This window comes from Phycodurus eques, chromosome 21 (genome assembly GCF_024500275.1).
Source record: "Phycodurus eques isolate BA_2022a chromosome 21, UOR_Pequ_1.1, whole genome shotgun sequence".
Taxonomy (NCBI): domain Eukaryota; kingdom Metazoa; phylum Chordata; class Actinopteri; order Syngnathiformes; family Syngnathidae; genus Phycodurus; species Phycodurus eques.
The window spans coordinates 8,698,841-8,720,720 of record NC_084545.1 but is presented as its reverse complement, the minus strand read 5'-3'; the positions used below and the strand labels follow the sequence as shown (position 1 = coordinate 8,720,720).

The 21,880-nt window shown below is 40.2% G+C and overlaps 1 protein-coding gene across 5 annotated transcripts; it reads right to left on the bottom strand.

The window, feature by feature from the left end:
- Positions 1–1,002: 1,002 nt before the first annotated feature.
- LOC133396627 (kinesin-1 heavy chain-like) lies at positions 1,003–20,359 on the bottom strand. Of its 5 annotated transcripts, XM_061666660.1 has the most exons (26): positions 20,004–20,359; positions 16,121–16,208; positions 15,960–16,033; positions 15,761–15,865; positions 15,622–15,670; positions 15,181–15,236; positions 13,861–13,948; positions 13,063–13,187; positions 12,877–12,981; positions 12,165–12,310; positions 11,819–11,967; positions 11,266–11,462; positions 10,646–10,714; positions 10,307–10,513; positions 10,067–10,210; positions 8,915–9,103; positions 7,186–7,303; positions 6,888–6,937; positions 6,699–6,808; positions 6,514–6,615; positions 6,378–6,438; positions 5,050–5,121; positions 4,104–4,208; positions 2,783–2,996; positions 2,404–2,512; positions 1,003–1,495 (listed from the first exon to the last, which is right to left on the bottom strand). In XM_061666660.1, the coding sequence occupies exons 1-26, from the start codon at positions 20,127–20,129 to the stop codon at positions 1,489–1,491; spliced, it is 2,865 nt and encodes a 954-aa protein (XP_061522644.1). In that variant the 5' UTR covers positions 20,130–20,359; the 3' UTR covers positions 1,003–1,488. The 5 variants fall into 5 exon arrangements, with proteins under 5 accessions (XP_061522644.1, XP_061522642.1, XP_061522643.1 ...); XM_061666658.1 differs by lacking the exon at positions 1,003–1,495 and having other exon boundaries at positions 1,523–2,512; XM_061666659.1 differs by lacking the exon at positions 1,003–1,495 and having other exon boundaries at positions 1,523–2,512; positions 7,186–7,264.
- Between the last annotated feature and the right edge of the window lie 1,521 nt (positions 20,360–21,880).

The following is a 21,880-nucleotide window of genomic DNA, read 5'->3' as shown; positions in this document are numbered from 1 at the left end:
AACCGGTCTATGCACATTTCCAGTTCTTTCCCGGTGGTGCTTTCTCCTTGTTTTGTTCAGGACCGCTCTAGTCACACAAAATACTCATTGTCAGTGACGCATAACAGGTGCTTCGCTGTAATATTTGCCAGTGGAAATGCGATCCATATTGGCATTCCTACTTCCCCCTTCCCCAATTTCCATACTTTTCCATCAAAAGCGCGTCTCAAACATGCAAATGGTCTCCGTGGTCTGATCAGTGTATTTTCTGTATCTCGTTGTTTGGCATGGAACGGTCCTTTTGTACGAGAGCGCCCCCTTTCGGTGAAAGAAAGAAAGTGACGAGAAATTTTTATTTTTATTTTCCTTCCTCGACCCCACTGAGTCGCACCAAAATGCCCACTAGTAGCTTTGCCTCATTAGTCACATGTAGTTTTCCTACTAGTATACCAAAGTTGTCCTACTGCTGTGCCGAAATGTGAGACAGTAGTGGGAGTCTGTTGTGTAGAGAGAGAGAGAGAGAAAAAAATATTACTAATAAAACGGAGAATTGTCTTATAAGTGAGGACAAAGAGCGTACTCGTACATGGACCTTAAGTTTGGATATCTCGAATAAATGCTCAATCAGCTTTCCATAGAAACAAGTATTGGCACTGACAAAGATTGCATTGAAAACTAAAATAGACACTTTTTTCCCTATGTTTTTAATGTCAGTCTTGATTTCTTCTTCATCTGCAAACAACAAAAACATCTTTAGGAAAAAAATTAAGAAGAGGCCCACTTGTGTATATTGATGATCTCACTTTGTCCAAATAGTCCCAGGAAATTGGGGTACTGTATAAAATGTCTGTCATTTCTCAATGTTAAATGTTTTGAGAAATCGCAAAAGTTTTTCTTGAAGACAATCTGTCACTGTGCAAATTGTTTTGGAGCCAACTTCATATACCAGTTAATTCTCTCGCTATGTTCTTTTATACAGAAATAAATACACACAGACACACACCACATTGTTTCCTGTGTAAATATATTATTTATTTAGTATAAATATGATTCCTAATCCACCAATGAGAATCAATATTCTGAATTGTGACAAGTGCAGATATTAAGGGTCAGTAAAACCTACTGCAGAGGACTAAGATGCGATTATTTCTCACAATGGTGCTGATGTGGCTCTGGAATCTGTATCCCGCATCCATTTGTTTCCAATTTATTTTTACCCAAATGTTAAAATGAAAGCACAATGGATGCTATAATCTCCCGGGCAAAATACAAGGAAATGTTGGGACAATGTTACGTTACATTTTTTTAATTTGCTATTAATAACTATGCATAAGGAATCAAATCAAAGCAGATTGATTTTGAAGGACAATGGTTTGTACAGAGAAGTGGAAGTTTGAAAGCGTAACTTGCACAGCCAATGCATGCAGGAAGTATACAGTATGTACACCTGGATGGAAAAAGAATGGCGCGTCTGAGGCTTTATCGTCATGCTTTGCGGTGAGCTGACCTTCATGAGCTGTTGGGATAAGAAGACACGAAGGATGACAATAAAAGTACACTCGAGGTCTCGTTTTGATAACGCATGTATAAATTGTGCAAAAGGTACCAAAAACAATTCTTCCGGAAGGACATTTGGCTTTGGGAACATCCACCCACTTATTAAAATATCTATATGGCCACTTAACTGGAGGATCAAACAATTGTATTATTCTTTAAGTGCAAAAGACAAACATTTAAAGTTCTAGTGGAATTACAGGCAGTTAAAATATTATACACAGCTAAAAAGAATAATTAGGGCTGCAAGTACCGATTATTTTTAAATAATCCATTAATCTGTATATTATTTTTGATTAAATGGATTAAAGAAAAGAAAGCGATTATGATTCAGTTACTGGTTTGCTCCGTAAAATATCAGAAAATACGCAGGGATGTTGATATTCGCAAATGTCATATTTTCATTAAACACACAAGATAAGTCTGCTTTTATGGAGAATTACAGAATTGTTGAGGCTTAAATCAGAGCATTTGGACAATTTTAAATTAAACAGTGCCTCTACACGATTCATCGATTATCAAAATAGTTGTCTCCCAATTGATTCATTGTCCCGCCTCTAATAGTAGACCAGTTTAAGTTCTTGTGTCATGTTTAACATTAACCATAGTAAAAAAAAAAAAAAAAAAAAAAAAAATTGTTTCTATTTGGTTGTCAGGCTTTACCCTACTCCCAAATGTATAAAACCCAGTCACCCTGGCAATTTCTGTTCAAATCTAATGACGGAAAAATACATACAGTACTGTACACATGAAACAGAACCTTGTGGAGCTTTAGCGAGAAAAACATTCCAGAATACATGTCTAGCCAATCCCACCCCTAAAAATAAATAATCGATGATGAATCGATTAAGTATGTTATTCCTCTCTTGCCTGTCATCCCCTTCCTTGATGCCACCATAACACTGGATGAGGTTGGACCTGTTTCCATTGGGGTTCAAGAGCGAGGCGCCTGGCAGCTGGCCTGGTCGAATGGGCTTGGCTGGGTTGGACACACAGAAAAGATTAGTCATGTATGCAGTCATGTTTGACGCATTGCTATTTTAGTTGAATATAGGATAAAAGTTCTCTCTCCGAATGCTCCTCTCTCTTGAAATGTCAAGTTTTCCTCACAAAATTCCAAATGTGTACGTAATGTGTGAATGTGGTGACGTTCGACGTGTCATTTTATTGTTGCCTTGCAGCGATTTGTTACTGCACCACCACTGCCCACAGCGACACACTATGTGTTCTGGGATTTGGTTGTTCCTACCTATCTGAGCAGAGCCTCTCCTCGCCATGTTTTTGGGCTTGGTGGCCTCCCTAATCCGCTCGACTTCCTCCTCGTGGCGTTTGCGGTCGCGGGCGGCACTCTCTTTGGCCTCCTTCAGAGCGTCCTCCAAGGCTTTGATCCGCTCAACTGTATTCCGCAGGCGCTTCTCCATTTTAGGAATCGCAGACTGGAGGGCAGCATTGTCCTGGAGTAGCTGCATGGAGGTGAACATACATTACAGGACAGAATAAATGGAGCTGGCACAGTTGCATGAAACAGGCCTGGCAGGCCTTAAACATGGGCTGATTTCAGCAGGACAAGAATTGAAGTGTGAAAGCTACGCTATAATTCTCGATCCTTAGTGTATTTTGATGAAAGCGTGCTAAACACACATGATTAAAAGAACAGTTATAAATTGTGATTTTAAAAAAACTGCATAAATGGTGTCCTTTAAATGGTCCCGGATACAAAATGACAGAGGGAGCCAATGTCAATGATCATATCATTTCTGCTCTAACTTCACTTTTCTATCAGTGCAACTGAAGAATAAAGAATGCAAAAAAAAAAAGACCAAAAAGCACAATTCTCAGGTTTTAAAAGAACATTTATAATGATGATGAAACTGTCAACAGCGATAACAAAGGACGAAGTACAAATAAACATCACCGCAACGCCGGAACCAATATCACAGCAAAGCTGGAAAAACAAAACCAGAAAAGTAAAAACACAAAATAAGAGCAAAGCTGGTAAAAATGAGGAACAAAGGTGGCGACAAAAGTTCGCTGCAAAGCCGGAGACAGAAACAAACTCAGGAAGCACTAGGAACAAAAGCATTAACGTGACGCAGAAATGCTTACGACGATGGCTGGCTCAGTATGAGACGGAAGACAAAACGTTCCGACAAAGGATGGCTAGATGCGGACTATTTATACAGGAGGAACTGGGACACAGGTGGAGACAACGAGCAGCGAGGCAGACAATCACGATGACGAGGAGGCATCAGGGCAGGAAGAAAAGCATCTGAAATTCGAGGCTTCAATTACTACAAAAAAAAAAGACAGGACTAAAAACTGTAAAACAGTAAACTGGGGACTTAACATAAACCACATGACTAACTTTCTTCAAAAGTGGGAACAAAATATTTACAGCGGATCTACTGTAAGTTGAAGTCAAATGATCCTGAAGTCATAATTCACGAATCAACCAACATTTTCTGGGGGAAGAAAAAAAAAAAAAAAAAAAAAGTCTTGTAGGACTTGAGGGCTCAACTACGCCTTTGGGTTTCCGAGTTTTTCTCAACACTTGCAGTTTTTGCACTTACTTGTTTGTGAGCTTTGGTGAGCTGCTCCAGGTTGTTTTCCAGGAAGCAGATCTTCCGTTTCTGCGCAGTGCTCACCTCTCTTTCTTCTGAGCTCACCTGAGCATTCTGCAAAGAAACACATTTATGTTGTACAAACTTCTTTCAGTAATTTTAATAATATATGCATCAAATAATAACCGGTTTATTTTACTCGAATTTGAGCTAATAATGACAGACCTTAGATGCAACATTGATGGCATCTCATCTCTATTTTCCAAGAAAGCTTGCTGTGCCCCTGCTTTGCTTGTCAAATCAAGCTTCATCCTGAGGCTTGGTGGATATGAGCGCCACGCTAAAGGCCGATTCCCTATTTACAGCTGCCACCTTTGAAGAATCAGATGGCCTACTCATTGCAGAAACTCTGTTGTGCGCCCCAGAGCCATTAACATTTCATCATGGTGCCGTCTAAACGAAGCAAATTTGGAGCAAGAACATAAATATAGGGGAAGGATTTCTCATTAGGAAGCCTCCTAGTACTTATATAAAATCAAAGATCTGATGGAGCTACGTAGTTTGATTTGGAAAAATCGACCATCTGCTGGGGGAAAAAAGCTTCCCTGGGGCTGCAACTGATTAATTCTATTTGCGTTCATTAAAATGGGGAAAAATGACTTGAACGGAAATGTTCTCAAATTAAGTTCACGGACTGAGGTTTGACTGTATTCGCCTCCCTCCAAGTAGACGCCTGCCGTTCCCCTTCAAAAATAAAAATGTGTGGCAACTTTACCAAAGCAGGCTACGCACGTACTGAATTGAGCCAAATTTGAGCACTTTTACCCCACTTGGTTGAAAGTCAGCAAAGGCCCGATTTTCGGCTTTCCCTATAGTACTGTGGCTTGTGGGTTTTATTTTAACTAATGTAGAACTGGACTAATATACTAATCTATATCATGTACGTTGCACTGACCTTTTTGACTTTAATGACCGAGTCTTGGACAAAAAGTCTTCTGAGGTTGTGAAGTGTCTGCAGCTCCCGACCCTGTTTAACACACAAATGGAAAGAAAAGGAATTTAGTGTGTGGGGATTAAAAGCATGGTTCATGTAAACATTGTAATTTTGGAGCAAGCAAACATGTAATTACACTTCTGCTCTGACTTTGGGACAGAAAGGGTAAAAAGCATGGAGCAGCTAGAAGTTACATTTAGTCAGCAGTTTCACATCTTCCTCTTTATAATATTGGTGTATTGCTGAGTCATTTGTTTGCTCCACTAAGCAGAAAATGGCTTCAGAATTATGTTTGCAACTTTTAACAGATTTTCACAGACTCTGCTGATGACTGGGCAATGGGCCAAAGAAGAACCCATTTAACCAGAATTTGTATTTTATTCTTATTTTTTTTTCATTTAGACCTTTACTACAAACACCTTGAGGATACAGAATGGGTTTTGTATAATTATGTCCTGCTAGCACACACACAAAACAGAACTAGTTGTTTTCACTGTCACTTGTTTCATAATAAATTGCAACAACAACGTTTGCCGAGCTATTTCAACAGCATAACCTTCACCTGAATTTGGCTCTCCGACACAAATATTTTCCATGTTTTGTCTTGAATTCAACTTAGTAATTTGTTTCAGAAGAGATCAAAAATATTTCACATAACAAATACTGTGAAACTGAAACTATATGAATTATCCGATGCCACATTGTGGGTTGTAATTTCTGTTTGTCTATATGTGCCCTGCCCAAAGTCAGCGGAATGGGCTCCAGTTCCTGTTTTAGTTTTGTTTTCATTTTAGAGTGTACCTTGATTGAATAGACACCATTTCTGACAGTTTATGTGGAGGTTTAGTTACACTGTAGTTTAAATGGAGTCCTCAAATCAAACATACGCCACTCACAAACGTTACAGCATATTGGGCTTTGGGGTGAAATTTCAGGATGAACCTGAAGTGGTCACTGAGCTTAGAGCGTCGTCAAGAGGTTGCAACAGAAATATAGGGAGACTGGAAGAGTCACAGAAAGGCATAGAAGTGGTCATTTTTCGAAGTGGATTATGGATTAAACACCTGGTGTGAATTTGGCCATTTAGCTCCTTGTTAGAAAACAGAAAGTTGTGGGGCAAAAAGTATTGGAATATTGAGCAGTTTGATTTGTCAAGTCAAAGGTTTACAGAAGTACAAATGAAGTTCACCTGTAAAGATTCTAGTGCATTTGAGGTTCACCCTGAAATTTCAACCCAAAGCCCAATATCACAAACCGTAACTTTCTGTGTCCACATGCTGGTAACTAACCACAGTTTCTTCCAGTCCCTTCAGGTCCTGCTTCGTTTGCTCCCGCTTGTCCTGCAGCTCTCTAGCAGAGTGGAATAAGTGTATGACCCAAAATAAAACCAACCCCATTGTAGTGATCGAGAGGCGGAAATGTTACGTGAGTTCTTGTAGCTGGCGACTCTTCTCCTGCTCCACTGTCTTGAGTTTCTCATGCTCAACTCGCCACCTCTCCTGTTCCAGCATGATCTCCTGGTTCTGACTGCACATGTGTCAGCAGCAGGATTTAGCACTTGTTGCGTTAAAATGAGTTTGAGATTAGGGAAGTCGAGGTGGTTTTCTTACTCCTGTAGCTCAGTGATCATCTTGTCTTTGCTGTCCACCTCGTCTCTCAGATTACTGATCTGCCTCTGATGGGCTTCTCTGTGAGACAGGATCTGTTTCTCCACAGCTTCCTAGAAAGGATCCAACAAACAGCTTGCGCATCCTCACAGCACAGAATACAAAATAATGGGGACATTGGTGGCAGAGTACCTTTACTTCATTGGCCGACTGGATCTCATTTTCCATAACATTAACTCTCTCTGGGGGGGGGGGGGGGGGTTAGAAAAATATAGAGAACATTTTTAGATAGTTCATATGCATTTTGGTTACCTTATCTAGATTCCAGAGGATGAGTAAATGGTAAAGAAAAAAGAAAAACAAAGACGAAAAAAAAAAAAAAATTCAAACTACCATACATTCATTAGTAATCTTGGGATTACAAAAGTAAGACAAATGAAAATATTAGTATGCAATAATTGGACATTTAAATGCAATACATACTCCTCACCTTGGGCTCTGATCCTGACTATTTCTTCACTAAGAGAGTCCACATTTTCCTCCAACTGTCTTTTCTTCTGCTCCACGTTCTGAAGACAGTCTGTCAGGGATTTTATTTTAGCTTCATACTGCCCGCAAACAGGCAAAAGCAAAAAAACACATGGAAAGAACTGTAAACATAAACTTGGACAATTGCAGTGACAGTCCTTTTTAAGCCCAGAATGCAGAAAACAATGTCAGTCAGTTGCGTAGCATGGGAGATTGTCAAATACGAAACTATTATAAATAGTAACATGACTAACTAGACAAATTGCTTATGATTGTTACCTTGAGTGTTTCGGCTCAAATCCTATTCAGGGATCGCTGCAGAAAATCATTGTCCTCCATCTCTCCCTGTCCTCTACTCTAGTTCCAGCTTTCTGCAACTCTTCTCTCACCACATACTTGAATCTCCTCTGATCTTTCTCTTGGCCTCCAACCTACCATCTCAATTTCCAGCATCCTTCTATCAATATATCCAGTGCCTCTCCTCTGCACATGTCCAAGACGTCTTAATCTGGACTCTCTTTGTCTCCAAACCTTCCAGTCTGTTACTGGCTGAGCTCATTCCTGATCCTGTGCATCCTTGTCACTCAGCAAATTCAATTTAGGTACTTCCAGCTCTGTATCCTGTCTTCTGGTCATTGTTGCCATCGGCTGTTCTCACTACCATCCTAAAAAAAAAAATTAAAAATAACAAAAAAAAAAACACTTTCTGTTGTCACAGATCACCTCCTGACACTTTCTTCCACTCCAGTGTCCTTCCTGTACTCTCTTCTGCCCTCTCTATCACATACCCCATTGCTCTGAACAGTTGATCCCAAGTACTTGAACTATTGCACCTTCTCCACCGCCACCCCTTGTAACTTTACCATTTCACACGCATACAGTCATGCCGCAACTGACCTTCATTAGTCTCCAGTGCATACCTCCACTTCCCTAGGTTCTATACCACCCGCTCCTTACTGTCACCGCACTTCACATTGACATGTGCAAACTTCATAGTCAATAGGTAATCTTGTCTGAGATAGTCTGTCAATCTGCCCATCACCATAGCAAACAAAAAGGGGCTCAGAGGCGATCCTTGGTCAGTCCCACTGCCGCCTTGAAGTCTTCTGTCACTCCAGCTGTACACTTTTCCTATGTCTTACTGTTCTCATCCATGTCCTGTCCAAGTCTAACTACTTCTCTGCCCCTCTAGATTTGTTCATACAGTACCACAGCTTCTCCGTTGGCACCTTTTCATCGGCTTTTTCTGAATCCAAAGACGAGACAGCTCCTTCTGACCTTCCGTGTACTTCTCTTTCAGTATTCTCAGGGCAAATGTATTTGTGGTATCATACTGTTGCTCTCAAATCTCCACTTCTTGTCTCAAACCTGGCATCTCCTACTTTTCCCAAGCTTTCATTGTAAAACTCATCAACTTAATTCCTCTCTAGTTGCTACATCTCATCACATTACATCCTTTCTTATCTGGCCTACCACCAGTTTCACAGTTTCCATCTCCTCTGTTCTTCTATGTCTTTCATTTTCCTCATTCGTAAACTCCTGAAAGTGCTCCTTCCCCTCTTCTACATCATCAGCTTGTTCGCTCGACTATTTGCTAAAAATGCTGGATATTCCGCCCGCACTGGCATCCCACACTACACCACTGAGGACAGTATCCATCCAACTTGACAGAGGAGATGCTGATAAGTTACCTGAGAGATACGCAGCTGGCGGGCAGTTAACTCCCTCTCAGTCCCCTCCATCTTCTGGGTGCTGTCAGCCTGGGAGCTCTCCAGCTGTTTGCTGCGTTTCACCATCGTTTTCACCTCCGACTTCATCTTACTGATGTAGAGTCGAACCATCGTGAACTCCTCGTCAATGACACCGCTGCTTTCGTGTTGCTGGTGGTCCAGAAACATACATTTGAGATGTCTGCAGAAACAACACGCTTCCTGTTCTGACATTGAGCCATTAGTGGTGATTTTTCTTGTTGTTTTTTGTTTCAAAGAAAACACGAGGTAATTTAGAAGTCTGGGAGTATTTCGATGATTTAAATTGATGGCAATGTAATAAACTGACATGGACCAAAGAGAAATAAATCGATACCAGACTGATTATTTCAAAACTGGTTCTGTATTAAAAATACAATATTAGCTTGAAATTATATATATCCATCCATCCATTTTCTGAGCCGCTTCTCCTCAGTAGGGTCGCGGGCGTGCTGGAGCCTATCCCAGCTGTCGTCGGGCAGGAGGCGGGCTACACCCTGAACTGGTTGCCAGCCAAATCGCAGGTCACATACAAACAAACAACCATTCGCACTCACAGTCACACCTATGGGCAATTTAGAGTCTCCAATGAATGCATGTTTTTGGGACGTGGGAGGAAACCGGAGTGCCCGGAGAAAGCCCACGCAGGCACGGGGAGAACATGCAAACTCCACATAGGCGGAGCCGGGGATGGAACCCGGGTCCTCAGAACTGTGAGGCCGACGCTCTTATTATATATATATATATATATATATATATATATATATATATATATATATATATTTTAGTTAACGCCAATAGACTTGCCAAATCAGAATTTTCACTGAACCATCTTGGCACAGGTATCAAACCAAAATAATTCCTACTTTGAAACTGTCGTGATCCTGTGATCCTGCCAAGTTGTGTTTGCCTCTTTTTTTTTTTTTTCAACCAGTTGGATGGGGGGGAGCCTCCTGCACGCACTGGTTCCACATTGTCCATCCGTTTCGCTCCATCCATCCACTTTGGATGTACTGTCCCAAACTGTACCACGCTGGACAAAACTACTCTAAATCCTACCACTTTGGTTTAACCTTAACTGGAATAGCGGGTTACCTTAATGTCATTGCTTCCCACCGCAAGGCCTATCTCTGTTAGGTCCTTTAGTAACGATGACATCATTTCTGCGACCCTTTTCTTCTGGTGGTTGGTCATCTCCTTCAGCTTCTGGAGTTCGCAGTCAATTGAAGCCAGAGAGCTCTGGTGAGGATATGAAAAACAGAATGGCAGTTTGATCCGTTTTCTTTTTTTTTTTTAATTTTATCCACAGTGTGAAAGACACGACGAACTGTTTACCGATTTTTCATTCAGTTCATCGCTGAGGGCTTCAAACTCCTGTGTTTTGTTCTCGACCTCCTGGCTTTTGAGGTCATAGTTAACTGCAAGCTCCTCCAGGGCCTGCAGCACCTCCTTCACCTCTTCCTTGGAAGCTTCATTCTCGGTCAACATCCGTTTCAACTCTGTCTGCAACCTTTCATGGTCTCGCCGGGAAGAGGCTAGGAGCTTAACACAGAGAAATAAGCAAAGAAGGGAAGACGGCATTGCTTGTGTTTGTCTTACAATGACAGCATTTGACAAGTAAGGGCATTGCCAGGGATAAAATGAGATAAATCAGAGGTGAGAGTGTGGTGTCACCTCCTCCTGGTCCAACATCTGCCCCTTAAGTGTCTCCACCATTTGAGACTGTTGATTAATCTCCTCGTCCTGGAAGAGGTGAAGGATGAATGGACAAGATGATCACTGCTAATTTTGTAACGAAAGTGTCCAAAAGAGACATCTGCTGGCCAAAAATGAAGAGGCACAATAATTCTGCGACAGTAACAAAACAAAATACATCAGTAATGTGTGATATTTGTATTGAAGTTTTTTTTGAAAAAAAAATTAGAACAATGTGTGCCTTTAAGCCAAACTCCTCATTGACACTAATACACTAATCACACTACGTTGGGGATAGAGTATTCAAATGAGATTTCAGTATGAACCGAAAATGCTTTATAATCTTTAGTGGTGAATTTAATTTGACCTTCTCTTCACTTTTGAATGCACAACGGCCAACTGTTCTTTGTTTCTTTCTGCACAACTTGCTGTTCTCTAACAAGAAGCTAAATGGCAAAATTCACAGCAGGTGTTCGATACATGACGCCGCCACCAGTGACTTCAAAATATCCGATGTGGTTAATTGCCTTGAGTTGAGTCTGATTTGTGACATTCCTTAACTGGACACGAGCTGAATGAGATTTTGAGAATCGAGTTACCTTGTCGTCCAACTCCTTGTAGAGCTTCGCTATCTCTGCCTCATAATGTCCCGTCTCTGCCGGAGTGAGTTTGACGCCAGGAAGGCTGCCTTGTGCCGGTGATGCTCCCGTCTTATCATTGTGGACAACGTCTGCAGCCTTGGCCTCCTCTTTGGCCTTTTCCTTGTCAAACTGTTCCTCCACTGGCACAGTCTCTCCTGTTTCAATTCAACGTCGTTATAGGATGTTACTACAAATTTGAAAAACTGCAATGACCACGAGCAGGTTTAGGACCATGTTCCCCCTCTAACCCTATGACCTAACATGGGAGCCCCTGCATGAGAAAGAAGCTGCCTGTATAGGTAATAAATGTTTCACCGTTTAAAATCGTTTCATATGGAAAGAATGATTAGTTCTTTTTAATTACATATTTCCATATCGGTGGATTGTTATACTTCCCAATTATCCGTCTGATGTAACTTTTCAAAAAAGAAAAATGCAAAGATACAGTGGCCTCAGGCTTGGTCCTGATTGTACATTATTCGAAACAATAATAATTATATGATCTCCTCACCCTTCCTCCAGCGGTTGATTTCAGTTTCCAGCCAGGTTACACTGGTCCTCAGTACCTTGTTCTTCTCCTTCTCTTTTTCATATTTGCTCTTCCACTGCTCCGCGGTGAGCTCCACGTTCAGCGTCACTGTGTTCTTGATGGTCTTGGCCCTGGTCAGAAAGGAAATTTAAGTGCAGAACTTACAGAACGTACGTATAAATGTACATACACGCCATGCACTGAAATAAACCATAGTCATTATTTGGCACGAGGAATATTAGTGTAGATGACTCTGTCTTAGCTGTGTTAGCTAAAGCGCAATTCCCAAGTGATGAGATGAAAAACAATTCAAATGTGGGAGATGTACCTTTGTCCAAACAGCAGCGTAGAGCGGGTCTCAGCATCATTATAAGAAGAGGGGGAACAGCAGATGACCATGGTGGTCCGACAGTTACCTCCCAGGGAGTCCTGCAGGATTCTGGTCATTTTACTGTCCCTGTATGGCACATACGTCTGGCCCCAAAATGTTTTCCAAAAACAAATGTTCATTAGTTAAAGAATCAGAATGAAATAATGCTTCTTTTCATTTGCTTTCATTGATTAGTAGTCATTTTAATCATTCACAAAGAGACAGTGGTAAGGATGCATTTGTTATAAAAGACATGGTCTAAAGCTAAACAACCCGAATACATGTAATAACATGTCTTGAAGTTAACATTGCCTTGGTATACTAGTATGAGCTAAATGTTGTACAAGCACCGTACACAACTGTGAAGATGCTACTCATTCCATAATTTGGGTGCTGAAATGTGTGAGGACAAAGAGCGTACTAGCACGTGGACCTTAAGATGGATATCAAGAGTATCAAATAAACCCTCAAATGGCTTTTGGGAAAGCCATGTATTAGTATGCACTTGGTCCTCACAAGTAGGACAGCTGCGCTTCTCTAGTCGTACGAGTAAGCACGCAACCTAAGTTATCTCAGGATATTCCCCATCAAGTATTCCTCCCACCGCTTTGAACAACATGTGCAGTTCCTTGAGTGCCGCAGCCCTAATGCCACAAAAAGTCTTACTGACCGAGCCCTCGGCCAGAGCTGAAATAACATTCCCAAGAGAAGACAGGGACTTGTTGATCATCTTGGCTTCATCCAAGACTGTACCCTCTGCTCCAGTTTTCCCCACCTTCAAAAAAGTGACCATTGTGACAAGCCATTATTAGCCTTTCCTTATACACACTCGACAACTTCAGTGGCAGGTTCCTACTTTTTCACTCCCAGCCAGATCGACAAGGTAGAGTTTGCTGGTGAGTTTCTGCTCGGTCTGAGTGTGCTCCTGCTTGATGTTGATTTGGAAGATGCTGTGACTCCTCGAGCTGTGCTCGTTCATGTCTGACGAAAACACAAAGACGCGCGCGGGGAATATCATCGATGTCATTTTATGCAAAACTACCATACATTGACAGGACAGCTTATGATAATTCTTTGTTGATTTACTAATCTGATTTAACTGTAAAGGCATATTTAAAAAAAACAAAAACAAAAAAAAAAGGGACCAGCCGCAAATAATTGACATCCCACACTAAAGGGTTTGCAATTGCCTATGAATGCCGTAAGATGGTGGCAAAGCACTACTTTTGTCTCAATGAAACTATTCAACTCACTTCAACATTTTTCAGCAAATAACAGAGGATAGGTTCTAAAAAGAAGATTTTGGATTCGCGAATGCCAGTCCGTGAATTTGTTGTGGTTCACGCGACTCCAAAATAAAAAAAAGGAATGTGTTCCTCAAGTAATCTCCGTTTACCTTCGTATTAATAAAGCGATTAACGGCAATTCCCAACTCAAATCATTAAAGCCAGGACATTTTGCACAGTTTCGAGCCAAGTGTCTATCATTCGAAATAATACCACATGACTTGAGCTCGCCTCGCCTCCGCAAAGAGCCAAGCCTCCTTGACTGCAGTTGTGCACTGAGGGCCTTTATCTGGCGGGGAGCAGTCAGGAGACTCGGTGAGGCTGAACCCATGAGAGGCAGGAGCACCGCGCCCGGCACACAGACTCACTTGTGACAGCCACGCTTCTGCTGTTTTTGCCTTCATCAATGGAGTCCATGACTTCTTCGGGACTGCACACGAAGCGCTCGGTACACCCCTGGGGACACATGCGCATCACAAGGCACAGGGAAGGCGTGTTCAAGAGCCCCTTTTGCAGGCTAGCTTTACAGAAAAGTGTTTATCAGTACTGGGACAGCGCGACCAACCATATTGTGTCTGGGTGATGTGACGCTTGTCAAAGGGAACATGAAGATGGAAATATTTGAAATTCTACAATCTATCACACTGTAGTTATTAATGTATCCATACAATCTAATGGGCCACAGTACCAACACTTCATATTCATCCTAATATATTATACCGATTCCTATCAGTACACTACTGTATATTCCTATCATTGCGCTCTCATTAACATGTACGTACAGTATATTATTAGAAAGTTCTTTTTATTTATCTATTGTATACAACCTAATTTACAATGCCCATTAACATTACTGCAACATTGTAGATGTCACATCACTTCATTGTGATGTACAATATATATATATATAAAAATACACAGTTTATATATAGTGTACTGTGCAAAGGCACTCGCTTTGTGGTTTTCAGGACCTTTTTTGCAGCAATCTTTTCAACATAGTAAAAGGGTCAATGTGGCATTAATGGATCTGTCCATCATCCCAAGAATCAAAATGGCAGCCTCTGTCTGTAGAACACCTGTCCGGAAGCATCATGCTGAAACTAACAAACAGATGGGCAAGTAAATTTAATTGTGACACCCTACAAATGTTTTTTTTTTTTTTTTTTTTAACCCCCCACCCCCCCCACTTGCTGTTAAAAGTTAAAATCAGTCTGGGCTCAAGTGAAAGATTTTATTGATGTTCAACAATAATATCAGGGGTGTCAAACAAAGTTTTTGGCAACGTCGTAGTTATGGTTTCCTTCAGTGGAAGTTAATAACAAATCAAATATGAAATCAGAAGTGATGAACAATAGTGGCATGCAAATATTTTAGTATGCAACTATTGTTGAGTTTATGTTGTTATGATTTGAAGGGGAATCAATTACTTAAAAAAATAAAGAAAATGTGCAATTTCGACAAAGATTTTCTGACAAAATGAGAAGAATAAACCTATTTAGCAAGAAACATGAAGTTGATATTAACATTTTTGGACACCTGTGCTATACATAGTTTGGTGTGCTTGGGGGTACGCTGCATAAAATGGCTTTAATGGTACGGTAGATTCTATAGTTATGTGTAAGCTAAATGTCTAGAGCAAAATATATCGTGAAATTCCGAAGCGAGAAATAACATCACACACATTTTACCTTGACATAGGGCACTCTGTTTTTGTCTTCATGGACTGAAAGATTGGTCTTTGTTGCTGTAGAGCAGGAAAAAAAGTAAAAATATCAGACAAAATGTATTGTGTCAAAAATGGGAAACCGCTCTGTTATGCCGTTTGAGCGTTTTTTCGATATCCTTGATATCCAGCTTAAGGTCCATGTTCTAGTTTGCTCTTTGTCCCCACTTGTAAGACTATTAGCTAATGCAACACACTAGTTTACTAGTTAGGTTTAATTGCTTACCAATAGGCCAAAAGTAGCAATAGGTATGAAATAAAGTAAGACATAATCGCTCTGCTAGTGCGCTGAATTGTCTCACTGGTGAGGACAAAATATTCCACTAGTACATGGACCTTAAGCTGTATATCAAGTATAATGAATAAGGGCTCAAACGACATTCCATAAACAGTAAGTCATTCGTACCATCCAGCAAGTCTTTGATTTTGTCCAGATAGATTTCAAAATAAGAAACCTAATAACGAGATGATTCTCATGAGATGTTATCAAACCAAAACAAAGAAAATTGCAGCCATTTGATTTTGGAAAAACATGAATGACCTACTTTGATGTGAAACTCCAGGTTTTCATCCATAGAATAAATATAATTAAAGATGTCCGTGACAATTCTGGGAATGATTCCCATCATGTCACCATCATGGAGATTGCCCTTTAGCAGAAAGAAAGAAATACGACCACATAACAAGCAATACAGTCGCTGTGCTATTCCGTTGTAGAAATGACATCATATGGTACAGTATTACCTCCATTGTGTGCGTTTTACCAGAGGATGTCTGTCCATAGGCAAATATCGTACCATTGTAGCCCCCGAGAACATCTATAATCACCAGAAAATATGTGTTATTGAGGCAAATGCTTGGACTTTGTGGATTTACACCAATACAATGGCTGTATAACAGCTGACCTTTGACAATCTTCTGAGCCACAGCATTGTAGAATTGCACCTGAGTAGTATTGGACTGGAACACACGGTCAAAGTAGTAGGGCTTGCCCTGTAAACGAGAAGAAGCGTGCACAGCATGTATACTGTATTATTACGTATTCTAACTCAAAAGGGCAAAAGGGCCATCAAAGGTCAAAGCGGATGACCATCAATTTATTGTTTAAACAGCTTATTGCACCGTTAATATTGGTACTGTAGATAGTTTGAGTGACCACAGACCTTTTAGTAGAGCAGGCACGATCACTGTATCAATATTTGCACATACACTTTCATATATTTCCTTTTATTTTGGTCGGGGTCAACGGATTAAAAGAAACAAATAGGTACAAGCAGGGTGTTGATGTACTTATTTCATGCAATGTGATAATAAGATTGCTTACAGATTACTCTGAATAGTTAAAAAAAAAAAAAAAAAAAAAAAAGGTAATGTGAAGGTGGTTTGTTTTATTGTACTTCAAAAATGTGTTCTGTTTGTAATTCTTGGGTTGTTCAAGTCTCAATTTCCTAACATTTGCTTATAATGGTGTGAAATTTGCATCTGGTGACTCATTCTGTCGCAACAATGCTTCTTACCCGCCAAAATATGCAGTGAACCCTCACTATTTGCAGGGGACAGGGACCACCCGAACCCTGCCACGAATAACAAAAATGCAAAAGTAATTGACGCCCCCCCTTAGAAGGTTTGACATTGCCTATGGTTGCCACAAGATCGCAGCAAAGCAATACTCTTGTCTCAATGAAACTCCTCAGCAAAAATCAATGTAGTTTCTTGGCACCAAGATGCCACAAGATTGCGCCAAAGTTATACTTTAATTAACTGAGAAGTAAATGTTGATTTCTTCACAGTATTTTTTTTTTATTCCTGATTTCGTGGGTTTTATGAGCTGGAAGCCCAAATTATGTAAAAATAAACAAATAAATACTTGAAATTGTTTAAATTGTGGGCCTTGAATCTATAATCTTTGAAAGTTGAACTTTTTCAATGGAATTATGGAAATAAATCAACTTTCCCATGATATTGTCATTTTTTTGGAAAGGGTCTGTTGGTGATTTCTAATTCTCCACCAATAGAGTGAGCAGGTGCATCTGTGTCAGTTGCGGTTCTTTAAAAAACACTGCTCTGAGCTTGTCGTGCTCCGTTATCTTCACGAAACATGAAACTATGCTTTATTTTACTACCGTTGACCATCTCTTGATGGTCTTGCCTGACTTTGACGCCCTCTGATTTCACAAACATACAGTAGGCAACAGTCCAACCAGTCAACATCCAGTATTAAGCAGGTCACTTGCGTGAGACGTGCAGTTGTAAGAATGAACCCGCTCGACTGCTAACCACTATCCACTGCGCTGCCAGTTCAAAACAAATAATAGTTGGATTTATAAAGTCTCGCTTCTTCCTTGTTACTGATAAAACTTCAATCATCCAATCTCCCACACACTGCGCCAGTGGCGGTAGCAGAGGCAGTGGATGCGTGTTCCTTACAAATGCTGCGTCATTTCAAATGAAAATGAGCAGGCTTTCCAATAGTGTATCATATACAGTGGAAATAAAATATTTACACACCCCTGCTCAAATGCCAGGATTTTGTGATAAACTAAAAAAAAAATTAGATCATTTCAAAACCGGTTAGTGTGGCCCTTAATTTGTATAATTCAGTTTAAAAAATGAAGTGTTTTAGTCCAGCTAAAGAAAAACAGCCCCAAAGCATGATGCTGCCACCAACATGCTTTACTGTAAGTCTGGTGTTCTTTTGGTGATGAGCAGTGTCAAACAGATAATATTAATTTGGGGTCAACCAGAGGCACTTTACTGTAAATGGCGGCAGGTTATTGCCCATTCCCATCTGACATGAGTTGGAATGTGATTGGTTAATTCCAATCTCAACACAGCCACATCTCAATGGAGAGGGTGTGCACACTTATGTAACCACATTATCACAGTTTATTCTCTCTCTCTTGAAAAAATAAAGCGTTGTACAGGTTATAGGTGACATTAAGGGTGCAAAAAACATTGGAAATGATTGATTTCGGTCTCATTTTTTAATATCATAAAAAATGGCATTTGAACAGGGGTGTGTACACTTTTTATATCCACTGAAAATCAAATCCACCAGAGAGGGAAAATACCCAAACTTTTACAGTGACTATAAATATATAAATGTGAAATAATATTAAAATTCCCCATTTTGTCATGTTAAAACCAAATACCAAAGTACATTAAATTAAAATGTCCCCTCAAAAATGTACACACAATACTCCATAATGACAAAGCAAAATGTTTTTTAACATGTTAATTCGTTTTAGGAAATTTCTCCCATATAAACAAGTGACTCTTAAAACAACAACATTTGTTTACACTTTGTCATTAAGGGACATTGTGAGTAGAATTTAAAAAAAATATATATCCATGGCTGGAAAGTGTAAGGCTGGAAAACCTTAATGGGGTGAATACTAATATAAGACAAGCAAAATATAAATAAATTTGTTTTGGGATTGAAGTTAGCAGCCAGAAGAAAACAACTTCTTCTTTAATAAGACTATTAACTGTTTAAATGTCACATAAAAAAAGAGCATGATGTATAAAAGAAAGACATGTTGACGAAAAGTCAGACTAGCAAAATAAACATTAAGTTCAGACCTTTAAATGCAAACATTAAGGTAAAAAAATAATAAAGATTAAAGGTGAAAACGACAACAGATAAGTCGTCATTAAAATCAAGAATCAATAGCTTCTTTGTATTACTTGTGTCTTAAGGGAGATGTAGACTGCCCAGTGACTCAGCACGTCTGATATCCTAAGGCAAAGCAAAAGTGTAGGCCCTAACAACACATCAACCGTACTATTTATTCTACCATCAATTTTAGCCAGCTGATCCTAATGAGGCCAGCCGATATGGAAAATGGATGGATGTATAGTCAATAAGTGAATGGGAATTTTTTTTTTTAGGTAACATGACCAAATGATTGTGTGGGGCTTAAAACAGACCCCTGGGGGACACCAAAGTGGATATAAACCAGGAAAAAGATACTCATACTGTAGTCAACTGTAATTTAATGTCTCAATAGTTAAATGACCCTCTTAAGGACACTTCAGGTGGTTTAAGAGGACTGTGGGAACACTTAACTGTTATCTATTGGAGAAATGAGTCACATTTGCTCGCTGAGCCAAAATTCTAACCAAGAATCTTTGACTGATCAGGCAGACATGCTAACCACTAGCCTACAGTGCTGAGGTGTCCAATTTAAATAAAATCCATCAATCAAATTATAAATGTAAATATCTAATGTGTGGCTAGTAAAAGACTGGACAAGGACATACAGAGCAATCATGTGGTAATGATGTCATGGCATCAAAACCCATAGGGGACAGCCAATCAGATTTCCTCGATGTCATTCCTGTCTTGATCCCAGACCCTAGAGGTGGGACCCTTAAGGGGGGGTGGGGGGGGGGGGGGCATATTTAGACAATTTCGAATACCTTAACTTCACGACAAAATCAATATATTGGTCAATTGGTACACTTATGGCGGCCATCTGGTTAGAGCGTCTGCCTCAGAGTTTTGAGGACCGGGGTTCAATCGTCTTCATCTTCCTTTCTCGGGTTATGGCGGGGGGATCACTTAAGTTACTATATATTGTACCTGAGCAAAATATTAAAAATGCCTCTCAGTATGAAACATGACAGTATCAGTCAAAACCATTAACATCAAGTCTGAATTATTTTTATACTGCTCTTGGATTTCCTCAGCCTATTCCGGTGTACCTTACGTACCTTAACTTTTATTCCTTTTCATAACTGTGAAAGCAAAAAAAAAAAAAATGTTGAATAGTGTCACCAACTCACCGCAATTTGCACGCAGTCCTCCCCTTGAAACTTTGGGACGCATCTGTCTCCGCGGGCGACCTCGGCTTTGTTCAGCGGCCTGAAACGACACACCACCTTGATACTGCACTCCGCCGGGTCCGCCATCTCCGCCGCGCCGCAAGGATGGAGAGCTCCGTGGTGCAAGTATTGCTGAGAGGAGGCCGCGCCCCTACAGCACAGTTGACGGTTGACGTCCTGGGTGAGTCTCGTGAAGGAGTCCTCTATAAGTTGACATCAGTAAATAGATAGAAAAGCAAACAACAAAAGATGGAGATGCAGGCGGCATCCAATGAGTCAAATCAGAGCTAGGAACGGAGACAAATGCAGCAGTTGATCATGTTGGAACGGGAGTGTAAAATGGTTGGGAGGAGGTCACAGGGTGTGAGGATCATGAGATTCAACCTCACTTTTGATTGAGGAACTCTGAGGTCAAGGTTGTTAGTGCTATTAATAGATCATACTTTCAAAAAACAAAACAAAATAAAACAAGCATTTCATTGTTTCACATTCACATTCATTCACTCCAGGAGGTGAACATTCAGTAAAAACAGGCGTGTAGACGTGTGCGTGTGCGTGCGTGTGTGTACGTGTCATTGCAGGAATAGCAAACAGTCATATGAGCTGCAAGAATAATAAAGGCATTGTCGAAACATGGTGTGCTCCAATCCCCCTCCAGTCAACCATCTCTTGTTCAAAAACCTGATGATATGCATCAAACACAAAATAGCTGTTTGACTTCTGTGTTTTTCTGCCGCAGAATTCACGGAACACAAAACTGTACTTGTGGCCGAAGTTTCCGCATTAGAAACGTACCGGACAACATTTTCATTGAAGCATGTCATACATGTACTGCTGTGTTCAAATCATTGGCACAGACATCGTACAGCTATCCTAGAATGGAGAGATTATACTTATGCCAGACTTTTAAACAAAGGTATTACTTCAGAGGAAGCTATACTAAGATATCTTAAGATATAAATCATTTATATCAACCAGACTTAAGCATTTGCCCTGACATCCAATACAAGACATGCATAACAACAACAACAACAACAACAACAAATCTCCGTTGACAAGATTTCAGTGCTCTGTTTGAATTGGTATTAATTAACATTGTGTTTCTCATCTACAGTATGGAATTTTGTATGGCGTGGCATAAATCAATATCATTGATATCCAGTTGAAGGCACTACTAACGCTGCAAAGCCCAACTAGTCGGCATGTGTCACACACTAGAACCTACTAGTTGCACCAAAATGTCCACTAGTAGTATGAAGTTGAAGTTCTGGTCCCTTTGCAGAAAAGCCGCCCCAAAGCACAATGTTTCCACCTCCATGCTTCACACTAGGTATCGTGTTCTTTGGATGCAACTCTTACAGGCCTCTCTCATCTTTTTAAGTGGGAGAACTTGCACAATTGGTGGAAAAAAAAAACCAGCGCACTGATGCTCTTTCCATACTGCGGTGTAGAACTGCACTGTATCATGTTGAAAGGCATCTAAATTATTTCCATAAACAAGGTGATTAACGTATGAAGCACAAATTACAACAGCAATAATCAATTTTATGTTGAAGAAATACATCTCTGACAGTTTCACTCAAGCGAGCATTTTTTTGTTGTTGTTTTGTCTGAGTGTACCTAATAAAATACTTAGTAAGTACATTTTCTAATATATACCAGAGGCATACCACAACAAAATATTTTACACACATCATGAAGACTATAACGCGGTAGTATAACACGACAATGATAGTTAAATCAAGTGGCATTGTTTTGGTCATACTCGTTAAGTTGAAACATATGCTGCATATGGTGCAGTATCGAACAAAGCCAGCAGGGGTCAGCAGAGTCCAACA